Source organism: Saimiri boliviensis, chromosome 1 (genome assembly GCF_048565385.1).
Source record: "Saimiri boliviensis isolate mSaiBol1 chromosome 1, mSaiBol1.pri, whole genome shotgun sequence".
NCBI lineage: Eukaryota > Metazoa > Chordata > Mammalia > Primates > Cebidae > Saimiri > Saimiri boliviensis.
In genome coordinates this window covers 32,310,074-32,325,042 of record NC_133449.1, presented here as the reverse complement: position 1 = coordinate 32,325,042, position 14,969 = coordinate 32,310,074, and the positions used below count along the sequence as shown (strand labels likewise).

The window sequence follows — 14,969 nt, the reverse complement described above, 5'->3', positions numbered from 1 at the left end:
GCAGATCACTTTAAGTCAGGAGTTCGAGACCAGCCTGGCCAGCATAGTGAAACCCCATCTCTACTAAAAATACAAAAATTGGCTGAGCATGGTAGTGTGTGCCTGTAATCCCAGCTACTTGGGAGGCTGAGGCAGGTAAATAGCTCTAAAACTATGAGGCGAAGGTTGCAATGGGCCGAGACTGTGCCACTACACTCGAGCCTAAGCAAAAAGAGTAAGACTCTGACTCAAAATAATAATAATAATAATAATAATAATAGATTACTAAATAAAATGCTTGGATTGTACAATTAAATATCTTTCCATAGATGCTGTGTTATGGCCTAAAAATCCAGCTTATGACAGCTAATCTAAGGCTTAGAGACAGGCTTAGGTGATATCAAAAAGCTTAAGGAGGAGAGTCTAGTACATATAAGGAGGAAATGAGGGAGAGAGCACAGTTTCCTCACCAGCATCAGCCCTAGCAGTACGCATACTGGTTCAGGCATGACTCTACATACTTCAGGTAGTATAGAGTGCACCCTGCACGGTCTTTTCCCTGAGTTTTGACCTCTCTCCCTTTCTTTCTTCATTCTACTTTTAGAATCAACAGCTGCTCCTCACTAAAGTTATCACAAAAGGAAACAACAGGGTACTTGGAGCAGTCCCAGGAATAGGCAATATCTCATCTAAGGCCTTCCCTAGGATTAACAACTGCTGCTACACTTCTTACCCATCTCGAGTCCCTTCCCTTGGCATTATTCTCAGCACAGAAGAGAATTTTAGTGTTTAGCATACCCAAGGTAAATGTGCTTATAGGCTCTGAAATGAAGAATAGTAACACATAGGCTTTAAAGACAGCAAAATCAACCAAAGGACAATCAAAAATGTAGTTGACAGGCTGGGCATAGTGGCTCATCCCTGTAATCTCAGCACTTTGGGAGGCCGAGGCAAGTGGAACAACTGAGGTCAGGAGTTCAAGACCAGCCAGGCAAAAATGGCGAAACCCTGTCTCTCCTAAAAATATAAAAATTAGCCAGGCATGATGGCGTGCTTCTATAGTCCCAGCTATTCAGGAGGCTGAGGCAAGGGAATCGCTTGAACCCAGGAGGTGAGGTTGCAGTGAGCTGAGATTGGGCCACTGCACTCCAGCCTGGGTGGCAGAGGGAGACACCATCTCAAAAAAAAAAAAAAAAAAAAAAAAAAAACAAGTAGTTGGGGATTTATGGGATCAGAAAATACATGCATTAATACTAAAGGCCTTCATGGAAGCAGCTGGAGTGGACGATAATTAGGTTAACTAACCAAGAGTCATAATTCAAACTAAAGAAGAGAATTCATTAGACATGTCAAATAAAGATACTAAGGCAACCACCACTGACTAATGACAGTGCAACAAAAGGGAGATCACAAAATTGGTGAAAAGGAATTCTGATCATCTGTTTTTATATTTAGAAAAAGCCTAAGAGATTCCAATTCTCTGAATGTTTAAAAATAGCCAGAGAAGACAAGCATAAGGAGACAAATATGATAGCAGCTAGAAAAATTGGTCTCTACTCAGTCTGCCTTTTGTATTTCTTCAAGAGGGGTAATACATAACTAACTGCATTATTAATTCATAGTTTTTGAATCATAGAAGAAAAGCAGTATTTATCTCTATATACAGGTTAGGGAAAAAAAGGTTTAAACACTGGTTCTTCCTGCCCCAGCTACTCTGAAAAGGCTCAAGAAAGAATAAAATGAAAAATCTCCCCAACCCACTCAGTGTTTCTATGGTACCCACCTACTGAAATTGTTAGACTCAGGTATTAATTGAATTTAATAACTTATAATCCTACTTGCCTTGGTTAAATGTTCCTGAGGAGTGGGTGCTGGAGTGAATTCACAATTTGAAAGGACATCCCCTTCTCTTCTTACATCTAGAATCAGTTGTGCCACATAATTTTCCTGGAACCGTGTTCTTTTTCCCAAAGCACCTGAAAAAACAATAAAATTATATCTACTGACTTCCCAATCAGACCTACTGTACAATTATGAAGAGTAATATTTTCAGAGTGCTTTAGAGTTTAAAAGTGTTTTCTCCATTTCACATAAGAAAATCTTGAGCCCCAGCCTCAGGTTTTAAATGACTTATAAAATTAGAAAGCCAATAAGCTCTGGTGCCAGGACTCAAATCAAGGATTTCTGTCACTAGATTCCACATATTAATTTTTGCATCAAACTACCACTCTTAAAACACATACACACACACACACACACACACACACACACACACACACACACACCCTTGACTGTTGTAGGTAGAACTATTATTATCTCTTTTTCACAGATGACAAAAACAAAGGTTCTAAGGAATACAGTCACGTGTTCATGATCACAGGTCTTCTTATCAGAACCAGAGCTTAAAGTCAGAGTCTTCTGGTTCTAAATCAACAGTTTATTACACTATCTAACTTCATGTAAGGCCAAAATATTTTCATTATGTCTCTGAAATAACTTGCTACAGAATAGCTGGTTTCAAACCACTTTAAAAGAAGGAAAAGTTCCAACATCCATTCTCTGGGCAAAGTCAGATTACAAAGACCCTTGATTGCAGAGACCAGTCTAGGAAGTCTGGATTTTATCCTGTGATAAGTCTGGCTGGCTCTAGGTTATACATTAACCTTTTAAACATGCTATGCTAAAGATAGCCACTGAAATTGTTCAACACAACTTACTCTTTTTTTCTTTTTCTTTTTTTGAGATGGAGTCTTGCTCTGTCACCAGGCTGAAGTGCAGTGGCACAATCTCAGCTCAATGCAACCTCTGACTCCCTGGTTCCAGTGATTCTCCTGCCTCAGAGTCCTAGTAGCTGGGGTTACAGGCACGCGCGACCATGCCCAGCTAATCTTTGTATTTTGGTCTCCATCTCCTGATCTGCCCACCTCCACCTCCCAAAATGCTGGGATTACAGGTGTGAGCCACCACGCCCGGCCACAGCTTATGTTTTATAGTAAGGCTACAGATGAGTGGGGGAAAAAAAAAACAAACCTGATTCTCATATTTGTGAAGGTCACATTTGTATTTCTAAGTTCTTCACCCCTAACTTGGAAAACAAAGTATGAAGAACTACCTAGTAAATATACCAACAATTAAGTACTATGACATTAATAGTCCCAAAAAAGCCTCAAAGGATCAAAATATTTAAAAACATAACTTCTGAAACTAACCTCACAAGTTGTCTTACATATATTTTTGTATACAGACAACTTATACATGGCCACTGTTCCAATTCATACACGGCCATTGTTCCAAAGCTTATAAGCTGGATATTAAACAATTTTACCCCTACACACACAGTGTAACAAAAGGTAGCTAAGATCCTAAACCAGCCCACAAAATCACATTTATTCATAATATATCTCAAGGATTTTACTGATAGAATTAGTTCAATAAGAAGCACAGAATGTGGGGGCTCAGAACAGGCCTTAGAGATAATCTAGGCCTAGCCTAGGGAGGATGCACAGGTTCAATCATTTCAACACCTAAAAATAGGTAATCATATCCTGGAATGTTCAACCCAGGTTTAACAGGTATAAATGGTATGATCAATTGATGATATCTGATTTCCACTAATTTACTTAATATTCAGTGTAAATTATATTGTGAGGCATTAGGGATACAGCAATACATACAAAGAAAGCAATGCTTCCTATCTGGTATTCAGAAGAAACACAGTGGTCTAAGGAGAAATTCTGTAGTTCATTCATGTGTTCAACACATATTGACTGAGTGCCTACCGTATGCCAGACAATGTTCTAATGCATTGAAGAAACATCAATTAAGCCAGTGAAGAAACATCAAGTAAACAAAATAGTCAAAAATTGTTGCTTGTAAAGAATGCAAAATGATGGTTGGGTGCAGGGACACACACCTGTAATCCCAGCACTTTGAGAGGCCGAGGTAGGGGGATCACAAGGTCAGGGGTTTGAGACCAGCCTGGCCAACATGGTGAAACTCCGTCTCTACTAAAAATACAAAAATTAGCCAGGTGTAGTGATACACACCTATAATCCTAGCTACTCAGCAGACTGAGGGAGGAGAATTGCTTGAACCCAGGAGGCGGAGGTTGCAGTGAGCTGAGATCGCGCCACTGCACTCCAGCCTGGGAGAAAGAGCAAGACTCCGTATCAAAACACACACACACAAATAATAATATATTTTTAAAAATCCAAGATGGGCCAGGAATGATGGCTCAGGCCTGTAATTGCAATACTTTAGGAGGCCAAGGCAGTTGGATCACGTGAGGTCAGGAGTTCAAGACTAGCCTGGCCAGCATGGTGAAACCCCGTCTCTACTAAAAATACAAAAAAATTAGCTGGGCATGGTGGCGGGCATCTGTAATCCCAGCTACTCAGGAGGCTGAGGCAGGAGAATCACTTGAAACTGGGAGGCAGAGGTTTCAGTGAGCCAATGTCATGCCATTGCACACCAAACTGGGCAACAAGAGCAAAACTCCCTCCTCCCAACCCTCCACCCTCAAAAAAAAAAAGGCAGCTGGGTGAGGTGGCTCATGCCTGTAATCCTAGAATTTTGGAAGGGAGGCAGGTGGATCACTTGAGGTCAGGAGTTCAAACCCAGCGTGGTCAACATGGTGAAACCCCATCTCTAGTAAAAATAAAAATAAAAAAAATTTAGCCAAATATGGTGGCAGGCACTTGCAATCTCAGCTATTCAAGAGGCTGAGGCAGGAGAATCACTCAATCACTCAAACCTGGGAGGCCGAGATTGCAGTGTGCCGAGAACGTGCCATGGCTTGCAGCCTGGGTGACAGATCTAGACTCCATCTTAAAAAAAAAAAAAGCAAGATGGAAACAACAGGTGGGTATTTACAAGAAAGGGCAATGCAGAGAGGCCAAACTGGGTCAGGAAAGGCTTCTATGCGCCCATCCCCAAAGGCTCAAAAGTGTATTTGTATACTGCCTGGCTGCTATCTACTACTAACACGTTTAACTAGATGAGCACAATAAATGGGAAACTCTAGGAATGAAGACAATATATCATTTCAAATGTATTCTAAACTATAAATTTGTAAATAAAAGCTTTAAAGTTTATTTTTGTAAAGCAAATAGAATATAGAAAATCAAATACCAGCACACAATTCAAACTGCCAATGTATATAGTTTTATCATAAAAATAAAATCAATTATACACAAAAAATAAAAGTCTTACCAGTCAAATCAATTTGTAGTTGGCTGATGTCCTTAGCAATATTCAACTGATCTTTTGCTTTTCTGTACTCATAATAATATAAAAACACATATGCACACTCCAGATGGAACTGAATAGCCAAATATCGACCTGAATCATCTACAAACAGATTCTGTAGTTTCATCACTGCAAGACAAAAGAGAAAACATTAAAAACTACAGTGAGAATAAAAATATATTAATGTGTAAAATATTTAGTCTATAATATATAAAGGATATAATACATAGTCTCTGTTCTTTTTTTTTTTTTTTTTTTTTTTTTTTTGAGACGGAGTTTCGCTCTTGTTGCCCAGGCTGGAGTGCAGTGGCGCGATCTCGGCTCACCGCAACCTCCGCCTCCTGGGTTCAGGCAATTCTCCTGCCTCAGCCTCCTGAGTAGCTGGGATTACAGGCATGCACCACCACGCCCAGCTAATTTTTTTGTAATTTTAGTAGAGACGGGGTTTCACCATGTTGACCAGGATGGTCTCGATCTCTTGACCTCATGATCCACCCGCCTCGGCCTCCCAAAGTGCTGGGATTACAGGCTTGAGCCACCGCGCCCAGCCCTCTCTGTTCTTAAATAATTTTAAACGTAGGGCATGAGGAATACAGGAACATTAATAGTTACCAGCTAGCATTCTCTGAACACTTACATGCTCCAGACATGAGCTAAGGACATTATGTACATTTTCTTCTTTCTTCCACACAATACCGGGATACATGATTCATAACCCTGCTCTTTCTCTTGTCTTAATCATGCCATAAAAAAAAAAAATGGTGGGGGGTGGCTGGCAAGATGGCTGAAGAGGAATAGCTTTGGCCTGCAGCTCCCAGCGATCAACGCAAAAGATGATGATTTATGCATTTCCAACTGAGGTACCTGGCTCATCTCATTGGGATTGGTCACACAGTGAGTGCAGTCCACGGAGGGAGAGCAGAAGCAGGGTGGGGCATCAGCTTACCTGGTAAGCCCAAGGGGTAGGGGAATTCCCTCCCCTAGCCAAGGGAAGCCATGAAGGAGTGTGCTCTAAGGAACTGTGCATTCTGGCCTAGATACTACGCTTTTCCCACAGTCTTTGCAACCCACAAACCAGATTCCCTCCAGTGCCTACACCACCAGGGCCCTGAGTTTCAAGCACAAAACTGGGCAGCCATTTGGGCAGATACCAAGCTAGCTACAGGAGTTCCTTTTCCTACCCCAGTGACACCTGGAACACCAGCAAGACAGAACCATTCACTTCACTGGAAAGGGGCTGAAGCCAGGAAGCCAAGTGGTCCAGCTCAGCAGATCGCATCCCATGGAGCCCAGCAAGCTAAGATCCACTGGCTTGAAATTCTCACTGCCAGCACAGCAGTCTGAAGTTGACCTGGGATGCTTGAGCTTGCTGTGGGGAGGCACATTCACCATTACTGAGGCTTGAGTAGGGAATTTTCCCCTCACAGTATAAACAAAGCCACAGGGAAGTTCGAACTGGGCAGAGCCCACTGCAGCTCGGCAAAGCCACTGTAGCCAGACTGCCTCTCTAGATTCCTCTTCTCTGGGCAGGGCATCTTTAAAAGAGAGGCAGCAGCCCCAGTCAGGGGCTTATAGATCACATTCCCATCTCCCTGGGACAGAGCACCTGGGGGAAGGGGCGGCTATGGGCGCAGCTTCAGCAGACTAAATGTTCCTGCCTTCCAGCTCCGAAGAGAGCAGCAGATGTCCCAGCACAGTGATTGAGCTCTGCTAAGGGACAGACTGCCTCCTCAAGTGGGTCCCTGACCCCCGTGCCTCCTGACTGGGAGACACCTCCTAACAGGGGTCAACAGACACCTCATACAGGAGACCTCCAGCTGGCATCTGGCAGGTGCTCCTCTGAGATGAAGCTTCCAGAGGAAGGAACAGGCAGCAATCTTTGCTGTTCTGCAGACCCTGCTGGTGATACCCAGGCAAGCAGTGGCTGGAGTGGACCTCTAGCAAATTCCAGCAGACCTGTTGGAAGGAAATCTAACAAACAGAAAGGAATAGCATCAACATCAACAAAAAGGTGATACACACAGAAACCCCATCTGAAAATCACGAACATCAAACACCAAAGGTAGATAAATCCACAAAGATGAGGAAAAACCAATGCAAAAAGGCTGAATATTCCAAAAACCAGAACGCCTCTTCTCCTCTTCTCACAACTCTTCGCCAGCAAAGGAATAAAACTAGAGGGAGAATGAGTTTGACAAATTGACAGAGTAGGCTTCAGAATGTGGATAATAAACTCTTCCAAGCTAAAGGAGCATGTTCTAACCCAATGCAAGGAAGCTAAGAACCCTGAAATAAGGTTAGAGAAATAGCTAACTAGAATAACCAGTTTAGAGAACATAAATGACCTGATAGAGCTGAAAAACACAGCATGAGAACTTCATGAAGCATACACAAGTATCAATAGCTGAATCGATCAATCAGAAGAAAAAAATAACAGAGATTCAAGATCAACTTAATAAAATAAAGTGTGAAGACAAGATTAGAGAAAAAAGAATGAAAAGGAATGAATAAAGCCTACAAGAAATATGGGACTATGTGAAAAGACCAAACCTACATTTAATTGGTGTACCTGAAAGTGATGGGGAGAATGAAACCAGGTTGGAAAACACTCTTCAGGATATTCAGCAAATGCAGAAGAACGAAAACCCTAACAGTCTGTCAGACCACAGGGCAATCTAGTTAGAACTCGGGGTTAAGAAACTCACTCAAAACCACACAACTACGTGGAAACTGAATAACCTGCTCCTGATTGACTACTGGGTAAATAATGAAATTAAGGGAGAAATAAGTAAGTTCTTTGAAACCAATGAGAACAAAGACACAATGTACCAGAATCTCTGGGACACAGCTAAAGTAAGTGTTTAGAGGGAAATTTATAGCACTAAATGCCCACAGGAGAAAGCAGGAAAAATCTAAAATCGACAACCTAACATCACAATTAAAATAACTAGGGAAGCAAAAGCAAACAAATTCAAATGCTAGCAAAAGACAAGAAATAACTAAGATCAGAACAGAACTGAAGGAGACAGACACAAAAGAAACCTTTCAAAAAAAAAAATCAGTGAATCCAGGGCTGGTTTTTCTGAAAAGATTTAACAAAACAGATAAACTGCTAGCCAGACTAATGAAGAATAAAAGAGAAGAATCAAATAGACACAATAAAAAATGTCAAAGGAGGTATTACCACTGACCCCACAAAAATACAAACTATCATCAGATAGTTTGTATGAACACCTCTATGCAAATAAACTAGAAAATCTAGAAGAAATGGATAAATTCCTGGACACATACACCCTCCCAAGACTAAACCAGGAAGAAGTTGAATCCCTGAATAAATAGACCAATAACAAGTCCTGAAACTAAGGAGATAATTAATAACCAACAACTAAAAAAGGTCCAGGACCAGATGGATTCACAACCAAATTCTACCAGAGGTACAAAGAGAAGCTGGTACTATTTCTTCTGAAACTATTCCAAACAATAAAAAAAGAGGGACTCCTCCCTAACTCATTTTATGAGGTCAGTATCATCCTGATGCCAAAACCTGGCAGAGACACAATAAAAAAAGAAAATTTCAGTCCAATATCCCTGATGAACATCAATGCAAAAATCCTCAATAAAATACTGGCAAACAAATCCAGTAGCACATCAAAAAGCTTATCCACCAGGATCAAGTGGGCTTCATCTCTGGGATGCAAGGCTGGTTCAACATATACAAATCAGTAAATGTAATCCATGACAAAACAGAACCAATGACAAAAACCACATGATTATCTCAATAGATGCCAAAAAGGCCTTCGATAAAATTCAACATCCCTTCATGCTAACAACTCTCAATAAACTAGATATTGATGGAACATATCACAAAATAATAAGAGCCATTTATGACAAACCCACAGCCAATATCATACTGAATGGGCAAAAACTGGAAGCATTCCCTTTGAAAACCAGCACAAGACAAGGATGCCCTCTCACATCACTCCTATTCAAAACAGTATGAAGTTCTGGCCAGGGTAATCAGGTAAGAGAAAGAAATAAAGGGTATTCAAATAGGAAGAGAGGAAGTCAAATTATCTCTATTTGTAGATGACATGATTGCATATTTAGAAACTCCATTGTCTCAGCCCAAAATCTCCTTAAGCTGGTAAGCAACTTCAGCAAAGTCTCAGGATACAAAATCAATGTGCAGAAATCACAAGCATTCCTATACACCAGTAAGAGCCAAACGGAGAGCCAAATAATTAGTGAACTCCTATTCACAATTGCTACAAAGAGAATAAAATACCTAGGAATACAACTTATAAGGGATGTGAAGGACCTCTTCAAGGAAGACTACAAACCACTGCTCAAGGAGATAAGAGAGGACACAAACAAATGGAAAAACATTCCATGCTCATGGATAGGAAGAATCAATATCGTGAAAAAGGTCATACTACCCAAAGTAATTTATAGATTCAGTGCTCTCCCCATCAAGCCAACATTGACTTCCTTCCCAGAATTTGAAAAAACTACTTTAAAATTCATATGGAACCAAAAAAAAAAAAAAAGGCCCATATAGCCAAGAAAATCCTAAGCAAAAAGCACAAAGCTGGAGGCATACTGCTACCTGACTATATCATGCTGGTTACCACAAGGCTACAAAAACCAAAACAGCATGGTGCTGGTACCAAAGCAGATCTATAGACCAATGAAACAGAACAGAGGCTTCAGAAATAACACTGCACATCTACGACCATCTGATCTTTCACAAACTTCACAAACACAAGCAATGGGGAAAGGATTCCCTATTTAGTAAACGATGTTGAGAAAACTGGCTAGCCATATGCAGAAAACTGAAACTGGACCCCTTCCTTACATCTTATACAAAAATTAACTCAAGATGGCTTAAAGACCACTAAAAATACAAAATTAGCTGGGCGTGGTGGCACACACCTGTAATGTCATCTACTTGGGAGGCTGAGGCAGAACTACTTGAACCTGGAAGGTGGAGGTTACAGTGAGCCGAAATAGCCCCATTGCACTCCAGACTGAGCAAAAGAAGAGTGAAACTGTCTCAAAAAAAAAAAATTCTTAAATTAAAAAAAAAATTTAGCTCAGCTTACTGATTAGTCATCTCATTAAGTGGCAATGCCAGGATGTAAACACAAGCTTGTAGGGGATACAAAGAAGTTGTCAGGAGAAGGATAAAGGTGCAGAGCTGATGCTACAAAAGCCCAATCTACTTTATCACCTATAATCTGGCAAAACTACCTACAGCTAAGAAACAGATACCCCTTTGTCTTTACGTGAACTAAAATTTAAATGGGTCTGCAAACGAAAGATAGTGTTTTTCTACAGTCTATATAAGAGATTCTGTGGACTCAGAGAGTAAGTCAAGATGTACATGTTTCACCTCAGAAGGCACATAGGCATCCTAACTTCACTGTGAAAACCCCTGAATAGATTTCATCCATGCAAACCAAACCCAGGAAAAGCTGGATCCAATAATACATAATGCTCTTGATGAGGGTTTTTTTTTTTTAATGTTCTTCTCCTTTTGTCTGTTCATTATTCCTGAGTGTCTAGTCATTACTCTCAGAACGATAATAACCTTCTATGACCTTATTACAATTCACAAGTGACACAATTTTGCTTCATTACCCATGACAGTAATCTTCCCAAAATGTTCTGGATGCAAAAATCAAAGGACATAAGGGTTGGCCAAGGTTTTTAAAAATCCTCTATTAAGTATCACGAAAATGACATTTGCTGTATTTAAGAAAGCTTACTAGGCCGGGCGCGGTGGCTCAAGCCTGTAATCCCAGCACTTTGGGAGGCCGAGGCGGGTGGATCGCGAGGTCGAGAGATCGAGACCATCCTGGTCAACATGGTGAAACCCCATCTCCACTAAAAATACAAAAAACTAGCTGGGCGTGGTGGCGCGTGCCTGTAATCCCAGCGACTTAGGAGGCTGAGACAGGAGAATTGCCTGAGCCCAGGAGGCGGAGGTTGCAGTGAGCCAAGATCGCGCCATTGCACTCCAGCCTGGGTAACAAGAGCGAAACTCTGTCTCAAAAAAAAAAAAAAAAAAAAAAAAAGAAAGCTTACTAAGTTGTGATAGCTCAGGCAGGTCTACTATCAAACTTAAACTGTACTAAGAATACATAAAGAAGTCACACAAATGCCCAAAGATGGTTGTATGTATCTATCTTCCCTCCTATCTACCTATCAACTTTTCTGCCCATCTATCTATCTATATGTATATATGTATGTACTATCAGTGTAACTGGCTTTGATCTTGTACTTCTGCGCTTTCTCTGCATTATCGTATATTTTCAGGGATCAAATGCTGGATAAATAAAGTAGGAGAGCTCGGGCGTGGTGGCTCAGGCCTGTAATTCTAGCACTCTGAAAGGCCAACGCAGGCAGGTCAGCTGAGCTCAGGAGTTCGAGACCAGCTTGACCAACATGGTGAAATCCCGTTTCTACTATAAATGCAAAAATTAGCTGGGCATGTTGGTGTGCGCCTGTAGTCTGAGCTACTCAGGAGGCTGAGGTGGGAGAATTATGTGAAACTGGGAGGTAGAGGTTGCAGTGAGCCAGACCACTGCACCCCAGCCTGGGTGACAGAGCCACAACCTGTCTCAAAAGAAAACAAACAAACAAAAATGGCAAAGAATCCATACCTAGTTCATAGTCTAACTAAAGAACCACAAATACAAAGTAAAACTCTTAAGAACAACAAAAGAAAATAGGTGGACTAGTCACACAGGAAGAGCAACTGGGCCACTACTGAAAAAATCTTAAGAACAGCAAAAGAACATAGCCACACAGCAAGAGCAATTGGAGAAATACTGATTTCTCAACACCAGCAATAGAAACTAAACACCTGAGGTCGGGAATTCAAGACCAGCCTGGCCAACCTGGTGAAACCCCATCTCTACAAAAAACACAAAAATTAGCTGGGTGTGGTGGCACGTGCCTATAATCCAAGCTACTAGGGAGGCTGAGGTGGGAGAATTGCTTGAACCCAGGAGGTGGAGGCTGCAGGGAGTGGAGATTGCGCTACTCTACTCCCACTCCAGCCTGGGTGACAAGAGTGAGACTGTCTCAAAAAAAAAAAAAAGAAAAAAGAAAAGAGTCTCTTCATGGTACTGCCTAGAATCTTTTAATCAACAGTTCAAGGAGAGAAACAAGAACATCTCCAAGCAAACAGAAACAGAGTTTATCACCATAACTTTTGAGTTTCACCTGTCTTAAGTGGAAAGAATAATCAGAAAACATAGCCCAAAGGCAGATGAGAAAAGAACCAAAGGCTATACAACCTGACACAGCAGTTTCAAACTTGAAAAAAACAGTACATCTTTAAAATTTGGAAAGTGAGAAGGCCCAATCTCTGTAAGGACAAGTTTTTAAAAGATTGAGGCTTTTATCTAGTTTTAACCTTCTGATATAAGAGTAAAAATTGAAAGCCATCAGAAGTTTTCAGCAGAAAAACTTTCCAATGTAATTAAGCTACTGATGAAGACATATAGAACTATGAGGAAAAAAGAGCAATGAAGATAGAGAATTGCTGTTTCCAGCCAGGCGTGGTGGCTCACACCTGTAATCCCAGCACTTTGGGAGGCCTAGGCGGGTCGATCACAAGGTCAAGAGATCAAGACCAGCCTGGCCAACATGGTGAAACCCCGTCTCTACTAAAAATACAAAAATTAGCTGGGCGTGGTGGTGTATGCCTGTAATCCCAGCTACTCGGGAGGCTGAGGCAGGAGAATTGCCTGAACCCAGGAGGTGGAGCTTTCAGTGAGCCAAGATCATGCCATTGAACTCCAGTCTGGGTAACATGCCGTTGAACTCCAGCAAAACTCCATTTCAAAACAAAAAAGAAGAAGAGAGAAAGAATTGCTGTTTCCCCAAGAGCAATATAGGCATCCAAGCAACCACATGCTCCTGAGAAGCTGAATCTCATAATTAGCCAAGCATAAAGAAAAACAAATAAGGCTGGGCGCGGTGGCTCACGCCTGTAATCCCAACACTTTGGGAGGCTGAGGCAGGTGGATCACGAGGTCAAGAGATCGAGACCATCCTGGTCAACATGGTGAAACCCCGTCTCTACTAAAAATACAAAAAATTAGCTGGGCACGGTGGTGCGTTTCTGTAATCCCAGCTACTCAGGAGGCTGAGGCAGGAGAATTGCCTGAACCCAGGAGGCAGAGGTTGCGGTGAGCCGAGATCGTGCCATTGCACTCCAGCCTGGGTAATAAGAGCGAAACTCCGTCTCAAAAAAAAAAAAAAAGAAAAGAAAAGAAAAACAAATAATGTCTTCAGAGAATGCCTGCATAGAGATACAGATTCAGAATAACAGTAATATGAAAGATGATGGTTTGAAATATACCTGAACCTAGACCAGGCGCATTGGCTCACGCCTGTAATCCCAGCACTTTGGAAGGCCGAATGGGGCAGATCACTTGAAGTCCGGAGTTTCAGACCAGCCTTGCCAACATGGTGAAACCCCATCTCTACTAAAAATACAAAAATTAGCCAGCCATGGTGGTGGACACTCCCAACTACTCGGGAGGCTGAGGCAGGAGAATCTCATGAACCTGGGAGGTAGAGGTTGCAGTGAGCCGAGATCACACCATTGCACTCCAGCCTGGGCGACAGAGCGAGACTCCGTCTCAAAAACAAAAAAATTAGCCATGTGTGGTGGCACACACCTTTAGTCCCACCTATTCAGAAGGGTAAGGTAGGAGGATAACTGGAGCCCAGGAGTTCAAAGTTGCAATGAGCCAAGATCGCACCACTGCATTCCAACCCAGATGACAGAGCAGGACCCTGTCTCAAAAAATAATAATAACATGAAATGCTATACCCTGTTAATCATGTTAATTGTGATGATTTCACAGATATGTATACATACAAAATGTCACAATTTGTACACCGTAAATACGAGATCTTATTGTAGGTTAATCAAACTTTTAAAAAGCTATTTTTAAAAGGCATACTACATCCACTAGTCTACCATCTTTGGCTCTACCTCATCGTTGTGAGGAATAAGCTAATTAATATAATTAAAGACTTCGAAGAGTGCTTGATATGGTATATATGCTTTAGAAATGTTAGCTGCATTATCTTTATTAGTTACTAGAATTCTGCCTTACTGACCCAGCTTGGATACAGCAAGGGAAAGTGTCAGCAGGACTTGGAGTCAAAAACTCCAGATTATTGTGCTGGTTCTTGGGCAACTTCTCTAAGTCTCAATTCTTTGTAAAATGATTTAGCTAGACAAGATTATCTCTAAAGGGCCTTTCCAAACTAAAGATTTCAGATTAGGATAAAAGCTGTAGATATGAAAAAGAAGATAAATATGAGACCCTTGGGGAAGAACTGGTAAGATTTAAGAACTGGCTAGAAATGAATGGTGGAAAACAATGACTCAATGATCAATGTAAAGTTTTGAGCTTTGATGATAGATAACTCAGGTTTAAATTTAAAAAGGAGCATGTTGACCCAATAGGCATATATTATTATTTTAATAAATCAGGAGGTTCTCCCTGTAAATAAATATTTGTGACCTTCTGGATCAAAATGTCACCCACACTTAAAATGTAGGCTAAAACCAAAATCCTTCTCATGAGATTATTTAAATGCTATGCTAAAATGAAATCCTTAATGGACAATTATAAATACAATGATATTTAGCATATTCAATAACATTTATTCCAAAGTATCACATTTATGAAAAGAAATCAATGTATGCATCA

At 41.1% G+C, this 14,969-nt stretch overlaps 1 protein-coding gene across 1 annotated transcript in view; it reads right to left on the bottom strand.

The window, feature by feature from the left end:
• Positions 1-14,969, bottom strand: part of TTC27 (tetratricopeptide repeat domain 27) — a 197,595-nt gene that overhangs the window by 160,080 nt on the left and 22,546 nt on the right. Inside the window, exons 6-7 of the mRNA XM_003926820.2 lie at positions 5,191-5,355; positions 1,822-1,955 (exon numbers count right to left, since the gene is read on the bottom strand). Of these exons, the coding sequence (XP_003926869.1) occupies positions 1,822-1,955; positions 5,191-5,355 (299 nt within the window). The remainder of the gene's footprint in view (positions 1-1,821; positions 1,956-5,190; positions 5,356-14,969) is intronic.